This window comes from Narcine bancroftii, chromosome 6 (genome assembly GCF_036971445.1).
Source record: "Narcine bancroftii isolate sNarBan1 chromosome 6, sNarBan1.hap1, whole genome shotgun sequence".
NCBI lineage: Eukaryota > Metazoa > Chordata > Chondrichthyes > Torpediniformes > Narcinidae > Narcine > Narcine bancroftii.
The window spans coordinates 72,823,709-72,844,392 of NC_091474.1; the positions used below are offsets into that span (position 1 = coordinate 72,823,709).

Below are 20,684 nucleotides of genomic sequence, written 5' to 3' on the forward strand. Positions count from 1 at the left end.
TCTGCCAGTCTTCTAGCGACTATAGGAGATAAAGATGAGTATCTGATGTTTCAGGCCTGAGCCCTTCTTCAAGGTATGAGTAAACAGCAGGCCGGCTTCTGAATGAAGAGGCTGGGGAGAAGGGAAGGGCGGAGGGAGGAGTACAGACAAAAGATTGTAATTGGTTACTTTTTTACTACAATCACAGTGCCTGCAAACTTTTCTGTTTCACTCTCTCTTAAGTAATTCCATTTACCAGCACATGGTCCATAGCCTTCTCTATGTTAGTGCATTTAAAAAAAAACTTGAATGCTGTGACAGTATTTGCCTCCATCAGGCATGCAATTTAGATCCATATCCCGCTGGGTGAAAAAAAAATCTTCTTCCAATCCCTTCTGAACCATTCACCTCTTAACTATACCCTTTCGTTTTAGATTTTTTTTTCTAAATAAGTCTTTCTATCTATTTATTTATTTAGACATACAGCATAGAACCATTGAGATCAGATATACAAGGACTGATTAAGGATGGTCAGCATGGCTTTGTACATGTTTATCAAATTTTATAGAGTGTTTTGAGGAGGTTACCAAGAAGGTAGATGAAGGAAAGGCTGTGGATGTTGTCTACATGGACTTTGACAAGGTCCCACATGGGAGGTTAGTTCAGAAGGTTCAGACACTAGGTATCCTTGGAGAGGTTTTAAACTGGATTCTAAATTGGCTGAATGGAAGACAGAGAGTGGTAGTGGATGGTTGCTTCTCAGACTGGAGGCCTGTGATGAGAGCTGTGCCTCAGGGATCAGTGCTGGGACCATTGTTGTTTGTTGTCTATATCAATGATCTGGATGATAATGTGGTGAATTGGATCAGCAAGTTTGCTGATGACACTAAGATTGGGAGCGTTGTGTTCAGTGAGGAAGACTTTCATAGCTTGCAGAGGGATCTGGACCAACAAGAAAAATGGGCCAGAAAATGGCAGATTGAATTTAATGCAAATAAGTGTGAGGTGCTGTATTTTGGTAGGACATACACAGTAAATGGTCGGGCACTGAGGAGTGCAGAGGAGCAAAGGGATCTGGGAATTCAGATACATAATTCCCTGAAAGTGGCATCACAGGTAGACATGATTGTAAAGAAAGCTTTTGGCATCTTGGCCTTCATAAATTAAAGTATTGAGAACAGGAGTTGGGATGTTATGGTGAAGTTGTATAAGACATTGATGAGACCAAATATGGAGTATTATGTGTAGTTCTGGTCACCAAACTACTGGAAGGATATTAGTAAGATTGAGAAAATACACAAGATTTGTTAGATTTACTGGGTCTTCAGGAGTTGAATTACAGGGAAAGATTAAACAGTTTAGGACTTTATTCCTTGGAACATAGAAGAATGAGGGGGATTTGATAGAGGTTTACAAAATTATGAGGGGTATAGACAGAGTAATGTGAGTAGGCTCTTTCCGCTTAGATTAGGAGAGATAAATGCAAGAGGATGGCTTTAGGGTGAACGTCATTCAGAGAGTGGTAGGAGTGTGGAATGAGCTGCCATCTGACATGGTAAATGCAGGCTAAATTAGGTAGATGCATGAATGGAGGGTTATTGAATGGGTGCAGATCAGTGGAACTAGAGGAATGATGTTTTAGCACAGACTAGAAGGGCTGAATGGCCTGTTTCCTGTGCTGTAGCTTTCTATTGTTTCTACGGAAAGGAAGTGGGTATTGGTGGAAATTGAATCATGAGAGGGGTTGCAAGAGGAATGCTGATGGGGGATGAAGAGGGAGATGTGTCTGGTGGTGGAAATTGCAGTCGCAGATCTGTTGGACATTTTGCTCCTCCACTTTTGCCTGATCTGCTAAATGTTTTGTGCCATTTTATTTTTTGGCATCTTTTGTAACTTTTAATGGTAAAGCAGATTTAACACAAAGAAATGTCCCAAAGTGTGTCAGGGAGGCAGATCATCAAGGGGTTCAAGGACAGCAATCAGGAGTATCCGATACCTTTGAACAGATGGGTTTAAGGAAAGCCTTGAAGAAGTAGGTGGACTCTGGGGAGTGTACTCCTGAAAACAACCTTGCACATTTCATGGAGCGTATCATCTCATTCACCTTCCAGGGTAAGGAAGACCCTGAAGCAAGTCCAGTGGGATATCAGGAACATGATTATCCAACTGCACAAAAACCAACAAGGTCGGGTCAGATACAGCAATGAGCTCTCTGAACCCTTCTCCATTAACAATAGCGTGAAGCAAGGCTGTGTTCTCGCACCAACTCTCTTTTCAATCTTCTTCAGCATGATGCTGAACCAAGCCATGAAAGACCTCAACAATGAAGACGCTGTTTACATCCGGTACCGCACGGATGGCAGTCTCTTCAATCTGAGGCGCCTGCAAGCTCACACCAAGACACAAGAGAAACTTGTCTGTGAACTACTCTTTGCAGACGATGCCGCTTTAGTTGCCCATTCAGAGCCAGCTCTTCAGCGCTTAACGTCCTGCTTTGCGGAAACTGCCAAAATGTTTGGCCTGGAAGTCAGCCTGAAGAAAACTGAGGTCCTCCATCAGCCAGCTCCCCACCATGACTACCAGCCCCCCCCACATCTCCATCGGGCACACAAAACTCAAAACGGTCAACCAGTTTACCTATCTCGGCTGCACCATTTCATCAGATGCAAGGATCGACAATGAGATAGACAACAGACTCGCCAAGGCAAATAGCGCCTTTGGAAGACTACACAAAAGAGTCTGGAGAAACAACCAACTGAAAAACCTCACAAAGATAAGCGTATACAGAGCCGTTGTCATACCCACACTCCTGTTCGGCTCCGAATCATGGGTCCTCTACCGGCATCACCTACGGCTCCTAGAACGCTTCCACCAGCGTTGTCTCCGCTCCATCCTCAACATCCATTGGAGCGCTTTCATCCCTAACGTCGAAGTACTCGAGATGGCAGAGGTCGACAGCATCGAGTCCACGCTGCTGAAGATCCAGCTGCACTGGGTGGGTCACGTCTCCAGAATGGAGGACCATCGCCTTCCCAAGATCGTGTTATATGGCGAGCTCTCCACTGGCCACCGTGACAGAGGTGCACCAAAGAAAAGGTACAAGAAATCTCTTGGTGCCTGCCACATTGACCAAAGAAAAGGTAAAGAAATCTCTTGGTGCCTGCCACATTGACCACCGCCAGTGGGCTGATATCGCCTCAAACCGTGCATCTTGGCGCCTCACAGTTTGGCGGGCAGCAACCTCCTTTGAAGAAGACCGCAGAGCCCACCTCATTGACAAAAGGCAAAGGAGGAAAAACCCAACACCCAACCCCAACCAACCAATTTTCCCCTGCAGCCACTGCAACCGTGTCTGCCTGTCCTGCATCGGACTTGTCAGCCACAAACGAGCCTGCAGCTGACGTGGACTTTTACCCCCTCCATAAATCTTCGTCCGCGAAGCCAAGCCAAAGGGATATCAGGTACCTTTCACTAAAATATACATTTTCTATTCACTGTACATCTCTGCAGGAAACAGTAACCTCTAGTGCCTGATCCAAGTGTACATTGTTCACCACACTGACTCCTTTGCATTCCTCAATCTCTTTGTGATGTTTGAGGCTCCTGACTCCCCTTTCCTTTCAAATTCTTACCTTTATGTTCAATGTTTTCTGAAGATTCTTGCAGCCCTAAGAGAATTAGAATGGAACTTGCCATTGGTCCCTGCCCTGATACCACTCATTACCCCTACCAAATCTCTAGGGCTGGTGCCAGCAGTGTTCTCACTGAGGACCCGGCCAAACAAAAATCTCAGCAGAGAAATGCAGTGAGTTGTGAACTACTATGTGAATGGATGGAGATGTCTGAGCTGCCCAGAGCCAGTAGTAGCCGTTTAAATAGTAAAATACAGACTAGAACGGTTTCCCAACCCAAAACGTCAACTCTCCATTTCCCACCCAGATTCTGTCTGACCTGCTGAATTTCACAATTATTTTTGCAACAATCCAGCATGAAGCACTTCTGGGGTTGGTCAATGTTGGTCATGGATTACAGCTCAGGGCTCCAATTGACATGGGAAAAGAGGGAATCATATTCTTTGTGAATGGTTTAGTCATTTGGTATATACCTGATGCCAGAAAATGTCAGAAACATCTGCTTTAGTCCCCAGTCTGATTTTACAATCTGTGCCAGTTCACCCATATATAATTTGGCACAGATTTCAGCTTTGAGTAAAACCATCTTTTGTCCATCTTGTACTCTGGGTGTGGATTGATGCAGTGTCTGGGCTATTTGTAACCTTGCGCACTATCAACACGAGGAAGCCCCTGGATTGCCCCTGCTGGCCACAGCACATTTAAGTAAAAGCTATGGTGGCTCACCACAAGGAAGGCGAACTGGCCCCACTTGTAAGCCACACGGCGGGGCAGCCAGACAAAATGGCACCGTCGGGGGTTTCCCTTCCTTCCAGCACGGGGCTCAGAAACCTGTGCTGGGGACCATGTGATGCCCAGGTGACATCAGTGCCCTCCAGCGTGGTTCTCAGTCAGGTCCGGGCTGGGAGTATAAGTGCAGCAGAGCAGCCTGCAATAAACTAGTCTGCTCACTGGGGTCAACCCGTCTGGTTGTGTGTGTCATTGCAGGAGCAGAGTAGCCGCCGCTACAAAGCCTTGTTTTTTCACCTTGGGTAATATAAATACTTTTATGTCGTTATTAGAAGAGAAATATTGAAGAAGCCAAAATGTGACTGCTTCACAGGGAAAGGGGCTCATAAACTTTGAGCAGAATCCTGGTTGGGGTGGGGGGGGGAATAACCAAAAATAGGTTGAGAATGGCTGATCCAGAGAAACCCATTACCACCTTTCACCTTTCTCCTTCAGTAAGCTGCTAATTCCGGTCTCAATAAAGAATTCTGACCCAAAATGGTGACTGTTCATCTCTCTCGCTGTGGACTGACCACTGACTCCCAACTTCCACCATCTGCTGTCTCTTAAACAGCATGCCCTCGGTCACCCAGTGTTATTGCAGGAAATACATGTAGCTTCGAGAGAGAGAGAATCAGAGGGTAGAATGATTCCAATATTGTATTGTTCAAAGCTAGACAGGAAGAAGCATTTTGGAATGTGCAATCTGCCACTTGTCGGTGTTTAAGGCTCAACAATGTATGCTAACACTGCATTTACCTCGCTGGGATTGGTGGGGAACTGGCTCCAGATTTGTTCGTAAGGCGAACGTTAAGTTGTGTGGCAAACTGGCAAGAAAACAGCAGCACATCTCTGCAAAACCAGCAGATCAGTGAAAAAATGCAAGGTAAGTTCATCTGTGGCTACAACATACTGCAGACTTAAAGCACAATTTTCCAAATTTACAATAAAACTCCACGGATCTGGTTTGTTCCAGAACAGCAAGTTTCCCAGAAGACTGCACATTTACCCTTAAATACACTTTTAATTCACTTAGATGTTACACAGCAGAATAACAACAACCTGGTAAGTTTAAAGAGAGGGCAGGAAATGGGTGAGTCTGGTGTCAAATGATTTGGACTTCTGAACATTTGGATAACGGGTGATCAGAATTTTACTTGAGTATATTTGGAGCTAATATACCCTGGCAGTAATGATGGGATGGGATGGGATTTGTCTGTGAGCATGTGCAAAGGCTTTCCTAGTGGGTGATACATGTAGAGGGAAGTCAAACTAGATAGCCAATATAAATTTACATATTTAGTTTTCTTTAAATTTATTTTAAAAAAACTAGACATTCACCATGGTAACAAGCCCTTCTGGCCCACAAGCCCGTGTCATCCAAAAACCCCAATTAATGTTTTGAAGGGTTGGAGGAAACCAGAGCACTCAGGGAAAATCCACGCAGCAACGAAAACGTACAAGCTCCTTACAGACAGCGTGGGATTCGAACCTGGACCGCTGGCTCTGTGACAATGTTGCACTTCTTCTCCAAGGGAGAACATCAGAAATAGGAGCAGAAGTCAGCCTTCGAAGATGCTCCATCATTCATGGCTGTTTCCCATATCCCCAAATTTCTCTATTCTTCATAAATACATTCGAGAAGATGGCCTCAACTGCATCACAGGGCAGGTAAGTTCACAGATTCACTCCTCTTGGGAGGGAAAAGCAGTTCCTTCTCATCTCTGCCCTACCTCCATTCCCCTTAAATCAATGTCCCCTTATTCTAGTCTCACCTACCAATGGAAACAACTTCCCTGCTTCTATCTTATCTATTCCTTCCAGGAATTTGTGATCTACAGAGGTATTCAGATGATTAAATTTCAAGTTCTATTTGTTTGAATTTAAATTTATGCAAACCTTCCTTGGGAATGTCTTGCAAATGTGTATCTATAAATGTGGAAGTGGGTATTAGTGAAAAGTCACTGGAGAGAGCCAGCCCTGGGCAATGGAAGGAACAACACGAGAAGGTGATCTGAATTAAATATTAGATTTCAAGAATCATTTTAAAACAGAGAGAAACTCGGGTCAAACAGTGACCTTCGTGTGGCTAAGATAAAGATTCACAACCAACGTTTCGGGCTTGAGCCCTTTATCGATTTTCATCAAGGAATGAGCAAAATGTAGGAGGAGCCTGTGCCTGTCTATATTTTGCTCATACCTTGATGAAGGGCTCAAGCCCGAAACATTGGTCGTGTATCTTTATCTTAGCCACACAAAGGACACTGAGTTTCTCCAGCATTGTGTTTTCACTTCAATCATAGTGTCTGTAGACTTTTGAGTTTTATTTCAAGAATCATTTCATTTTTTAATTCTGTCACAAGGCATCTTCAATTTTCCCGGTTCCATGTGAATGTACAATGGCGAACCAGTACTGGGTGCGCACCCTCAGATATGTTGTGGTCCATCACGTGGCTGAACTCTTCCATCACTTGCCACGCTTCATCTTTCATGAAGAAATGATGCATTGTTTTAACCCAGCTTTATTTCATCTTCAAATCTCTGATGTCACATCTAATTTAACATCTGAATCACTAGGAACCACTATACAAAGTATATAAACCACTCCATATTTGAGTTACTCAGCAGACACCTGTAACATCTTTGAAAGGATTCAGTGTGGCAGTATCACAGATTTTATGACCTTTATGCTAATTATTTTCTATTGCTATGTCCTCCAGTTCTCCCATGACAATTAATTCCAAATTATGGTTTTCTGGTTGTTCTTGACTGGTCATTGTTGAGCTCCATGCCTCCTTCTCACTACCCGCTCTGCTTCCATTGCAAGGCTCATATAATGTCTCAATATATGGTTGAATTTCTTGAACCTGTGTGTGACCCAAATCAAAGTTAGTCCGCTCATTTAAAGACTCCCCCTCATTCTGTAGCTCCAGGAGAACGGCGGGTGCTGACATTTGGGAAGGAGGCCTCAGAGCTGACATCAGTGGTAAGGACAGAAAGCCTGGATAAAGCACATAGGAAGTATTTAAAAAGTCTAATGTAGTGTTTTGACCTGTTGAGGGAATGGATACCTGGAAATAATTCCCAGTTTCTGGATCAAACAAAGTCTTGCTCTGTACTTGGAAGGGAATATCAACAACAAAGTACTGACCAGTTTCTGGATCTTGAAGTAATTTTCGTTGGCTTATTGGAAATGAATGGAGAGAGGCAATGGACTCTTCGGTATTTAATGGCAGTTTATTGGGGAGGGCTGGGAAATCAGATGAAGTGTCTTGCTGCTGAGGTTCTGGAGAGCAGACTGTGTGCACTGGTGACGTGGGTCTGTTCAGTGGAGACATGGGTACATTTGAGAGAGCAGCTTCATTTTCGGCAACATCACCACTCGTATTTCTCTGCTTGTTCTCTGCCCTTTTTCTCCTGGTCGCCAGCTTTTTGGCCCGGCGCAGTGCTTTCTCTGACTTGGGAGGGACAACGGGTGGTTTTCCTGCTGCTTTTGAATCCAAACTGCACGCTGATTCTGATCTGGGCTTGGGAGTCACCGAAGTGAGCCGAGACTGCTCACCTGTGTCAACTTTGGCATCTTCTGGGGTTTCATCTGATACAAATGGAGTTGGTGTTTCTGAGAAAGAGTTCACATCACAATCTTCACCTGCTCCTTTGGGGAGGATGAGCTTGGAGGGTTTTGCCCCTGAGGATGTTTTTGGTGCACTATCTTTGACTTTAAATAAAAGGTGCCTCGGTGAGGTTGGAGTGTTATTGCCAGGTCTGCGCTCTTCCTGCTTTGAAAAAATGCTGTCGAATTTTTCTTCACACGTGCCTGGACACCTGTCCTTTGCTTTCTGCTCTGCTAAACCTTGTGCTGTTTCCTGTTGGGAATGACTTTGGAAAATCATGGGTGTGTTTTCTTTCTCTGTGCCCCTGTCAGGATTTGTTGTCGGATCACTCAGTGTGTAATACTGCAACTCGTTCTTTTCAAAGTATTTGTTCTCGTTTGCAAGGCGACTCTTCAAAGCATTATCCTTCATTCCAGGGAATTGCTCCTTTGAATAGTTAACCATCACATGCTCTGGGCTGTTGCCCAAGTCAATGTAAGGCTGACCAGATGACTTTAAATCATGCCTGGTTTTGTCTTCTCTTGTTGAATGGGATGAACCCTGGTTGCTGGACACTTCCCAATCCATGGCTGGGTAACCGATATCCCTCACTCTCTGTGATGCCAACTTTACTCCCTGCCTTCCGGAGTGACACTCATGTGACCATGGGTCCCTCGGTGAGTTGCCGTCCAAGTCACATTTAGGTGCGCTATTACCATGGAACTGAGTCTGCTTTTCTTGTGCATTTGCTACTCCCTCTGAGTTACCTCTGGCAGACATGGGGCGTTTCTGGAAAGTTGTGGCAAGAACATAAGGCTTCTCCTTTGCTCTCAGTTTATTCGGCTGATGTGCAGCCCTTTCCTCTTTACCTCTGCCTGTATCAACCTCCATTGCTGAATGAGGTCTGGAGATTTTTGTTCTCCAACTGGGGTAACCATCACCATCTTTAACTGTCTGTGGTGATCGAAGGTTGAGATAGTCATCGTTCTTCCATGCCTCCAGCACAGCTTGACGAACCATAGCGGCCTTGAGGCCATCAGCAGGGAGCCTTGTGTCTTGGACTGGGGGCCTCGTGTCTTCAGTGCTGGGTATTCTATCAAATTTTCCCTGCTCATTGGTGTTCGTCACACTGTTTTCCCTCAGCTGCACAGGAGCCGACGAGGTTCTTGTGCTCGCCTGCAGCAAGTTTTGAAACACGCGCTGTTTGTTTTTTGCTGTCTCAGAGGGGAGTTTCGGAGTACCAGCCATTGGGTAGGTCGATTTCACTCTCTTCCTGACATCCTTGAGGTTATACATCAGGCTCGATGCTTTGGATTTATAGCCTAGGTTTGATTGGTTGTCACCTTTAATCTCCTCACCCTGATTTGTGGAAGGCTGAATGAGGGGTGGAGTTACCACTACAATTGGCTGGCTATTGGACATTGCTATTCCATTTGCATTGGGGACAATATTTGGTGCCAGGAGCTTTGAGATGCAGAAGGGATGGCTTTCCCCTTGAGGATTCGGTGCAGACAATGTTGTTGCTTCGGTCACAGGTGGACATTTTGAGCCGGAGACTTCCCTACTTACTAAGTCTGCCTCCATTTGTTTTTTATACAGTGGATACCTTGAGTTTCTCCATAGCTGAAAACCTTTCTCCTCAACCCCATTCTCAACCGCGCCACCAATGTCCTCTCTCGGTTTCGCTATCTGTGAACTATTACCATGATCTTCATTTCCTTTGACAGTGTAATGATTTTCTTTGGATGCAGATGTGTGGACATCTGTATCTTTGTTGCAGAGGGACCAGTTCACAGGGTTCCCCCTCACGCCCACTTTGACTTTGTTTGGAGACTTTACTTGGACTATTGAAGGGGTTTGTTTCTGAGTTCTGACAATTATATCAGAACCCTCTGTGTGAACAGTGGACTGAAACCTGGGGCTGTGTGCTTCATTTAGAAGATCCTCCTCCAACAGAGATTTGGTGTGATCCTGCCAGGATTTGAATGCACTGCACTCACTATGAAGGAAGCTGCTCTTTCCGTCAGACTTCTTCAGCCTGTTGACCTTTTCAGACAGGGTTTTATCAAATATTTTACCAGCATGGCGAAGATTCTTCAAGTCAGCAGGTTTTCGATAGTGGGAGCTTTTCAGATATTCTAAAATGTTAGTTTTATTGACTTTCTCTTGAGGAAGATGATTTTTATTTAGCCAGTAGCTTTCCTGACAAGTAGAAGAAAAGCTGGACTTCTCTCGATGCATGTTGACGATGGCGGATGCGTCAAATTGCGCTACGTTTAGACTGGGGTCTTCCCCGGGTTCAGAGGGTGCAGCCAACGCTGGCTTGGCGCCAAGCAAATCTGTTCCTGCAAAATCTCCATCACATTGATCAAAAGTTTCAACCCTAGTTGGAACCTTTGATTTCTGATTATTTGAGCTGGTGGTTTCAGTAAGGAAGCCATTTTGCATGTTACCTTTGTCCCATTGATCTTCTCCAACAGGACATCGCCCTGCTGATTCCTGGAATGTCTTGGGCAACTCTTTTGACTGTTTCTTGATGAGTTTTGGTGACATGTTACAGTTTGTCAATTCACCTACAGAATGCTTCTTCCCGCCTGATCCTGGGGCAGCTGATGGGGAGCTGTGCACCTGGAACTCAGTGCACATACCTTCTTCTAAGACACACAAGCTCTTAAAAGCACGCTCTGTAAGACTACTCACTTCTCTATCAGCTTCATCCAAAATGCTCCCAGCACTCGACGTATCACTGAAGCCGTCCACGGGTTTAGAATGTCCCTGCATGACTCTTGTTTTAGCCGCACCTCTGCTATAAAGTGAGTCCATGACTTGGGCCTGTTCCCCACAGTCTGTTTCCTGGAGGTGGGTCTGCTCTGTGCTTTTCCCTTGGTGTTTCTATCACACTTTGCTTTGTACTCAAGAATTCTGAAGCCTCTTCATTCTTCATCCATTCAGGTACCAGGTATTGAAACAAGGATTTCTTTCCTGTGCAAAGAGAACAAACGACACGTTATTTTTATTTAAATTAAACACCTGATTTATTTAAATTTAGACATACAGCACAGTTATAGGCCCTTCCTGCCCAATTCACTGACAAGCCCTTGGTACGTTTTGAAGGGTGAGAGGAAACTGTGATAGTGTCACACTGATCCATGCTGATTATTTTATTGATATTTGTTACCAGAGCATCATAACTCGTGCCTCCATTTCAAAACAGGGACAAATGGAGGGATCAGTGTTTATAAGGTAACGTTTACCAGAGCATCATAACTCGTGCCTCCATTTCAAAACAGGGACAAATGGAGGGATCAGTGTTTATAAGGTAACGTTTACCAGAGCATCATAACTCGTGCCTCCATTTCAAAACAGGGACAAATGGAGGGATCAGTGTTTATAAGGTAACGTTTACCAGAGCATCATAACTCGTGCCTCCATTTCAAAACAGGGACAAATGGAGGGATCAGTGTTTATAAGGTAACGTTTACCAGAGCATCATAACTCGTGCCTCCATTTCAAAACAGAGACAAATGGAGGGATCAGTGTTTATAAGGTAACGTTTACCAGAGCATCATAACTCGTGCCTCCATTTCAAAACAGAGACAAATGGAGGGATCAGTGTTTATAAGGTAACGTTTACCAGAACATCATAACTCGTGCCTCCATTTCAAAACAGGGACAAATGGAGGAATCAGTGTTTATAAGGTAACGTTTACCAGAGCATCATAACTCATGCCTCCATTTCAAAACAGGGACAAATGGAGGGATCAGTGTTTTATAAGGTAACGTTTACCAGAGCATCATAACTCGTGCCTCCATTTCAAAACAGGGACAAATGGAGGGATCAGTGTTTATAAGGTAATGTTTATGATCGAACAGATGAGGACTCAGAGTACAGGACAGTCAGAATCAGAATTTATGGTCATCAACATGTGATGAAATTCATTGTTTTGCGACACCATCACAGTTCAAATATTTATATATAAAACCAGACTACAAAATAAATTTTTAAAAATGTTCAAGAAAAAGATAAAGTTCGATGGTTTATTGATTATTCAGGAATCTGATGGCAGTGGGGAAGAAGCTGTCCTTGTGCCACTGAGTGCTCATTTTTAGGCTCCTGCACCTCCTTCCTGATGGTAGCAGAGCGATGAGGGCATGGCCTAGGTTGTGGGGGGAGGGTTCTTGAGGATAGAGGCTACTTTCTTAAGATACTCGATGGAGTGGAGTCTAGTGCCTGTGATATCACAGGCTGAGTTTACAACCCTCTGGAGTTTTTTCTTGCCCTGAGCATTGGCACCTCCGTACCAGACAATGATACAACCAGCCAGAATGCTCTCCATAGTACACCTGTAGAAGTTTTTGAGAGTCTTCGATGATGTACTGAATCCCATGGTCAACCACACAGCTGGAGCAACAATTCCCAACATGTGTGGACGGTAGGCATTACTGAATTTGATGTGTTTTTGCAACAATCTTGTAGCGACAGGTGGGGCAGATTTGATGGGCTGAATAGCCTCTTCCTACTCCTACGTCTTATGGTCTTGTAACTGAGAACCATTGATTTCCTTCAGCAAGGACATTTCTGGAGCTGCCGACCACTCATAAGAGTGAACAGAAACATTGACTAAAGGGCAGAAGAATCACATGAACTATCCAACCACCTGACACGTCTAGTGCTCCTGTTGTGGCCCCACACTGGCCTGACTCATCTTCTCAGTTGCCAATGTGGCAGCAACTCATATGGATCCCAAGGGATTGACTAAGAAGGAGAAGAATCTGCGTCCTGTTGGTTGGTTTAAGGAGATGCATGGGCCAAACATTGGGAGTGATCACAATGGCAAGTGATTAATATTGATGGGGCTCAGCTTCACATTTATTAGTAGTACTTGGCTTCTCTGAGGCCACAGAAATCTCACTGTCCATAGGAAGCGGGAAATATGATCAGGAAATGCCATATTTTCCATTACTATTTCTCACACTAGTGGTTACCAACTGGTGGGCCCCAGCCCACTGGCGAGCTGCAGAGCATTTCCATATGGGCCACAGAGATTTCCCAACCCACTGAGGTCAGGGTGGGTCTGAGGTCATGTTTTGGTCCTCCTGCATGACCTTGGGTGAGGTGGCGAGCAATCTGCTACTGAAATTGTTAAGGTTATCTGGTCGTCTCTCAATATGGCGCTCAGCACTCAGTCACCGTTCCTGTCAGACATCCACACAAGATAGAGATTCAGACTGATTCAGAAGTGTGCGTTTTATGTCTTCTTACTGCTTGTTGTTTTTCACTTCAATCAAGACTCAAGAGGCTCCTGTTTGCAAGGTAAGACATGATATATTTCTCCTGTAAAGTGGGGTGCAAATTATTTTTGCAAACATTTTTGTCGAAGACTTACCCTAGAGGGGATTGTGCAACTGTAGAGCATGTTACAAGTTTACTTGGCTCATAGCCTTTAATGTTCAAGGAAACATCTTGACCCAAAAGAAATAAATTGAACATAAAAAGACTATTTAAGGTAATTATTCAGAGGACAAACCCTTCATAAATTGCTTTGAGTTTTTATGTTCAGTGTATACTGCAGTGTTTTTTGTTCTTTAAAAATGTAAAATGAATTACTTTAAATGAGATAAAGATGAGGTTTTTACAGTGCTGCATTTGACTTGAAAATATTGCTCAGTCATTGCCACTAGTGGGCCAGGGCATGTTAGGCCAGAGGCCACGTGGGTCTTAGACAGAAAAAGGTTGAGAACCAGTGCCCTACCCAACTCATGATAATCAAAGGGTTGATGATCCACCCCTCTCTCTCTAGTTCCTCGACCTGTGGCCAATTGTCCATCCCTCGATGTCAAACCAGACACAAGCCACCTTGACCTGAGCTCAGGGTAGCACAGTAGCAGATTGAGAAAGTGCTTCCTTACTCACCAAGTATTTTCAATCTTTTGCAAGTGCCAGCCATGAGGCCATTATGAAACTGGAAGTGAGGTGCATTAAATATTGACATTGTACCACGAGATGTATTTGGAGTACCTTACAGGGGAGGGGTTGCCGGCCAGAATGAGACAAACTTTGCTCTGCTCGTAACCCTAATCTGTGGTACTGACATGGAAACCACCCCCTTCTCTGACCACACCTTGTTCATAAATTTAATGGACCAGATAGTTTGAAACCATAGTAAAAACACAGAAATGCTGGAGGAACTCAGCAGGTCCTGCAGCGCCCATAGGACAGAAAGATATATTATTAACTTTTCAGGCTTGAGCCATTCTTCAAAGTATGAGATAAAAAACAGGTAGGGGCCTGAATTAAAAAAAAGGGTAGGGGGAGGAGTACAGATCAACAAACAAAAGGAGTTAATTGGATCTGGAGAAGACACCAAGAGAGAGGAAAGGTGAGAATTGATAGGGTTTTTTTTTGGGGGGGGGGGAAGGGTGACTCTGTGAATGTAGAGGTCTGGGAAAGGAGACAGAATAAAAACGGAGGAGAGAGAGACATAGAGAAGACTACAGGAAAGGAGACATAAGGAAAAATGTTGGGGGTGGGTGGGGAGAAGGCAGGCTAACGAAAACTGGGTAAATCTACGTTAATGGTATCTAGTCAGAGAGTGCCCAGACAGAATACGAGGTGTGTAATGTGCACGCTGAGACACCGGCTGAGTTCCTCCAGCATTTCTGTGTTTTTACAGCAATCCCCGTGTCTGCAGACGTCTGTGTTTCTCTGCAGTATGAAACCATTATGTTCCCTACACCTCAAAAATGGGGAAACATCAATGAGCAAGATGTTTACTAATGTGAAGATTTATAGGGTCTAATGTCCTCTCTTGAGTTGTCCCTGAATATGTGCAAATGTTGATATTTGAATTAATCAATGATCCAAATTGTATTTATCATCAACATGTATAACAGAAGTAAATTTCAGATTGTACAGAGGAATATAATTTGTTTGCTTGTTTTGGAACAGTTATGTTTCCAATTAATCATGAGTAGTTACATTTAATATATTTAATTTACAAAGCTCACTTGTTTCCTCAAATATTTCTGAATTTTACAAAATCCTAGGATTTCATTTCTTTCCTGATTTTTCTCAGTGTAAGGGGTGAAATAGTTTTCATTTCAAAACCTTTGATCTGTCTTGTCTGCTGACAAGTGTCCTGCCAGTAGAAGGCAGACTGGTCCATAAAGTGCAGGATCTCTTCATCATCTGCTATCTACTGAGGTATCGAGGCACCAAGCCATCTGAAAAAGTGAAACACGGAAGTCTGCAGATGCTGTGATTGTAGAAAAACCACACAGAAATGCTGGAGGAACTCAGACGGCCTCACAGCATTCATTGGAGGTAAAGATATATTACCAACGTTTTGGGCCTGAGCCCTTCTTTAAAGGTATTACCAAGGAAAGAATAACAACAAGGCTGTCTGGGGAGGAGTTCAGGCCAACAAAAGGTGTTAATAGGTTAAGAGGGAAGGTGAGAATTGATTTTTGGCTCCGTGAAAGGAGAGGGAGAAAGTGAGAGTGGGAGAGCAACAGACAGACAGCTGAGGGAAAGGAGACAGGGCAAGAAGAAGGGGGTGGAAGCCAGAAAAGTAGATGCTAATGCCTTCAGGTTGGAGGGTTCCCAGATGGAAGATGAGGTGTTGTTCCTCCAATTTCCAGTCTGGCAGTGCATGAGACCATGGTCAGACGTGTCAGCAAGGGAATGGGACGGGGAATTGAAATGGGTGGGCATTGGGAGATCCATGAAATGATCTCCCAGTCTCTCAGATGTAGAGGAGACTACAACAGGAGGATCGGATGTAGTAGATGAACCCTGCATATTCACGTGAAATGTTGTAGAGCGAGTTGATGACTGGCACTGAATCTCACTCCTTGTCAGAGTCACTGATACACTGCACTAAATGAAAACAGACAGTATTAGAGCTCGTAGGATGAGGACAAATCTCTGCGGCCTCATTTGTCTGCAACCCGCCAGGCCACCGGAATTCTTTCTAGACCAGTGGATGACTACAGACATGCTTCCCCCTGGCTTGTCGGCTGCCTCTCTGTGGGCTGGATGAGAAGTAAAAACATAAAGCAGGAGAAACTCAGCAGGTCAAACAGCGAACTTCATACAGAAAAGATACAGAACCAATGTTTCAAGTTTGAGCCCTTCATCAAGGTATGGACAAAATAGAGGGGATGGGGAAGGGGGAGGAGCACAGGCAGGAGGTGATAGGTGGATGAGGGAAGGAGGGGCACAGCAGCAAACAGGGAGGGGGTGGTGGAGAGCTGGAGGAAAGAAGACAGAGGGATGGGGAAGAGAGAGGAAGAATGGGGAGTGGGCTAGCAGAAACTGGAGAAGTCAATGTTAATGCATCCAGATGGAGAGTGCCCAGGTAGTCTTGGTTTGACAGTACTCTAGGCCAAGGAGAGACATGTCAGCGCGGGAGTGGGTCACTGAATTGAAATGGTTGGCCACTGGGAGATCCCTTGGCATGTTGTACTCACTCTGGTCTTGAGTGCTCTCAGTCGTGCTACAATTTTATTCAGTAAGATAAAGGATGGAAGATAAAGGTTGAAGCCCACAATGCTCCTAATTGACCTGTCCCCTAGAAGCCCTGGAAGAGTTGGCGTACTGGTTGAAGTGCTTCCAAATGTACCTGTCGGCCACACAAACAGTCTACTCAACAGACGAGCTTAAGAGGTCAGCGCTCCTCTCCCGCATCGGGCCTAAAGGATTCCCAATCTTCAGGGACTGAACAACTTGCACAGCGGCTGTTGAGAAGCTGAAGGTTCGCTACATGAGGTCTCGCAACGGAAGCAGTGGCCTGGTGAGTCCATTGAAGATTTTGTCCTCACCCTACGAGGACTCGTGAAGAACTGTGGGTACCAGGATGGCATGGCCTGAGAACGGGAAGATGAGCAGATCCGGGATGCTCTTGTTGCTGGTGTGTGGTCCAAGTACTTAAGGCAGTGGTTGCTGGAACAAGGCAGTGTGGTGCTGTCTGACGGCAGCAGCACCCAAGAACTTGATGTCCTGCTAAAGACTCCATCTGCTCTGGTTGTTGTCAGAAGGGGCACTGGGTGAAGATCTTCATGGCAAGGGGGAGCGCTGAGAGGTCCAACATGTGCCCGACCCCTGACACAAGTGAGGTGAGCCAGAAACCCAAACCCAGGCCGCCCAGTGCCAATGTTGTACGCCATGGCCTTCCTGCAGGGCTGCGCAGTGAGAGCAGCAATGAGGGAAACCCCAGCAGCCAGTTTCAAAACTGGTGCCATCTTCATCAGACCAGGAGTGAGGGCGACCACCATGCTGCACCTTGAAGTCTCTGCCACCCTGCCAGTTTTCAAAATCGGCACCATCTACGATGGAACAAGGAGGAGGAGGGTGGCCATCTTACCTGCACGAGGATCCAAAGGGGGAGCGATACCAGCGAGGGGAACGATGGTGTCTCCAGAATCCTGGCTGCAATGGTGTTGGACCAGGAGGTGCCACACCAACTGAACAATTCCACGAAGAAGGTGTGGGTTAACGGGCATGAACTGAAGTGTTTAATTGAGTCTGGCTCAACTGAGAGCTTTATAGATGCAGAGACAGTCCAAAAACTCATTCTTAAAGTGTACCCCTCTAATTATCATATTTTTAAAAAATATTTTATTTATAAAAGAAAAGAAACAACCATGATTACAATAAAATAAAACAATATATCAAACTTTAAACAGGGTTTATAGAAAAAAACCTAAAATCTACCAAAAAACACCCACACCCCCCCTCCAAACCTAAGACAACACCCTCCCTCTATCCTATATCAAAACCCCCTAATCACCCACAAAGAGGAAAAGAAGAGGCGAATATAAACACAGTTCACTTAACATATGATAAGAAGACTCGACAGAACTCAAATCTCTATCCTTAAATTTTCAAATTAAAATAATCCAAATTCGGGCTCCAAATCCTTTTAAATACATAATATTTACCTCTTAATTTACAAAGATGGCACATGTATTCCATTGGAGAGGATAATGTATAATTTAAGATCCATTTGATCTTTCCACGAGATAGCTATACATTTCCTTGCCACTGCTAAAGCTAATCTCAAAAATGCCATTTGAAATTTATTCTATTTATAAAACTAACCCAGTTCACTAATATCTCCAATTGAAAATATTTTTGGATCTAAAGAAAATTTTAATTTTAAAATATTCTGTAAACAATCTCTTACCCTATACCAAAAACACCTAACCTTGTCACAAGATCCTATTTAGTGTAAAAAACGTACCTTTTTGATCATTAGAATGAAAACTCAAATCAGAAACACTCAGCTTGTATCTTTTCAAATGTTCCGGAGTCAAATATAATTGATGTATAAAATTATAGGTTACAAGTCTATATCTAACATTTAGAATTCTTGTCATGTTATCTTTACAAATATTTCTCCAATGATCCTTATCAAAATCAACTCCCAAATCCTCCTACCATTTAAGCCGTGATTTATGCAACTCAATTTTAGGCATTTTCTGCTGCTATAATTTATACATTTCAGAAATAAAACCTTTCTTCCTTCCATCACGAATTTTGACTCTTTAGTTAAAAGCAAATACCTCCCAAATTAATCATACAACATTGATTTAATTTGATAATAACAAAAAAGTGTATGAGAAGATACTTTATATTTTTATTTCAATCTATCAAATGATAAAAAATGACTCAATTCAAAACAATCATTTATTGTCTTAATCCCTTTCTGATCCCAAATTTTAAGAAGGTAATTATTAACCGTAAAAGGTAAACATTTATTCTGATACAGAGGAATATATATATAGATAATTTACCTTGATTACCAATTTCTTTATTTACTCCTTCCCAAATACCTATCAAATGAAATAAAATAGGTGATTTATAAATGAAATAATCTATTCTATCCTCTCCAATTCTATTTTGTTCTATATTTGCCCAGGTCAAAGGTCTATCCAAATCAAACAATTTATTTATAATTTTTAATTGAGCAGCTTTATAATAATTTAAAAATTTGGAAGTTGCATACCACCTAACTCATATTTCCATGTTAGTTTATGCATGGAAACTCTCGCTAATTTTCCTTTCCATAAAAATTCCATAACCATTGTATCCAAATCCTTAAAAAACCATTTAGGAACATTACAAGGAATATTATGAAAAAAATACTGAAGCCGAGAAATATATTCATTTTTATACAATTCACTCTCCCCATCATAGTTAAAGGTAAATCCTTCCATTTATTTAAATCTTCTTTTCTTACAGATATTAACAATAAATAATTTAAATCAAATAATTGATCTATGTATTTATTTACTTTAATACCTAAATACTTAATTTGATTTGACCATTTAAAACCTACTACTCCTTTACAACCAGAATAATCAGCTTCATGCAGTGGCATAAGTTCACTTTTATTCCAATTCACTTTATAACCAGATAATTCCCCATACTGCATTATTTTTTTCTGCAACACCTTCAACAATTCCAATGGTTCAGTTAAATAAATTAATACATCATCTGCAAATAAACTAATCTTGTATTCATCCAATCCTAATTTAATATATTTTACATTCCTTTTCTGTCTTATTAATTGTGCTAAAGGTTCAATCACCAATGCAAATAATGCTGGTGATAAAGGGCAACCCTGTCTAGTAGATCTCTCTAAATAAAAAGACTCTGACAAAACTCCATTTGTCATAACTCTAGCTTTAGATTGTTTATATATCACCTTAATCCAACTTATAAACATAGATCCAAACCAAAATTTCTCTAACACTTTAAATAAAAAAAAACTCCATTCCACCCTATCAGACACCTTCTTGGCATCCAATAATAGTACCATTGGTAAGTTGAATTCTTCCCAAGAAATATTTATTAAACTAATTAACTTAAATACATTATCTGCTGAATATCTACCCTTAATAAAGCCCATCTGATCAATATGAATCAACTTTGGTAAATACTGTGCCAATTTATTAGCCAAATTCTTAGTCAAGATTTTATAATTAACATTCTATAACGAAATTGGTCTATAAGAACCAGGTTTCAAAGGATCTTTATCTTTTTTAAGAATCACCATAATAATAGCTTGTAAAAACGATTCCGGTACAGACTGGTGAAGTTCTACAACGTTTCAGATACACAAACACTGGAAGCAATAAATTTTGAAATTTCTTATAAAATTCCACGGTAGGCACATCTTCTCCTGGCAATTTACCATTTGGCATTGAATTCAAAACCGATTTAATCTCTTTCAAATCAAGTGGTTTCCCCAATTGTTCCCTAGTCCAATCATTTAATATGGATAACTGCAATCTTTAAACTGTTCATTAATATCTTGAGGTCTATAAGAAACTTCAGAATAAACTACCTTTATCATTCTGGACATTTGTTCAGATTTCAATTGCCATGTCAAAACTTTATGCGCTTTGTCTCCTAACTCATAACGTTTCTGTTTAGATCTTTGTAATAAATGTTCAACCCTATAAGTTTGTAATGTATATTTCAATTTCATAGAATCCAAATTAGCTTTTTTCTCCTTATTTAATTTACCCTTCTGTAACTCTTTTTCCAAAACACTAATATCTTTCTCCAACTTATCTACTTCTCTAAGTATTGTTTTTTCAACTTAACTGTAAAACGAATAATTTGACTCCTTAAAAAGGCTTTTAAAGCATCCCACAATAAAAAATTACTATTCACTGAATGCCTATTTATATAAAAAAACTG

General features: G+C 42.5%; 1 protein-coding gene across 13 annotated transcripts in view; it reads right to left on the reverse strand.

Annotated features, from left to right (window-relative positions):
* Positions 1-5,665: 5,665 nt before the first annotated feature.
* c6h10orf71 (chromosome 6 C10orf71 homolog) overlaps positions 5,666-20,684 on the reverse strand; it is a 53,599-nt gene continuing 38,580 nt past the window's right edge. For 10 of the 13 annotated variants that reach the window (XM_069885335.1, XM_069885332.1, XM_069885329.1 and 7 more), the window contains 2 exons: positions 18,770-18,808; positions 5,666-10,954 (listed from right to left, as the gene is read on the reverse strand). In XM_069885335.1, coding sequence (XP_069741436.1) covers positions 7,070-10,795 — 3,726 coding nt within the window. In that variant the 5' untranslated portion in view covers positions 10,796-10,954; positions 18,770-18,808 and the 3' untranslated portion in view covers positions 5,666-7,069. Of the gene's footprint in view, positions 10,955-15,079; positions 15,197-18,769; positions 18,809-20,684 lie in introns of those variants that run through there. The other 3 variants (XM_069885330.1, XR_011340157.1, XM_069885326.1) reach the window with 3 other exon arrangements.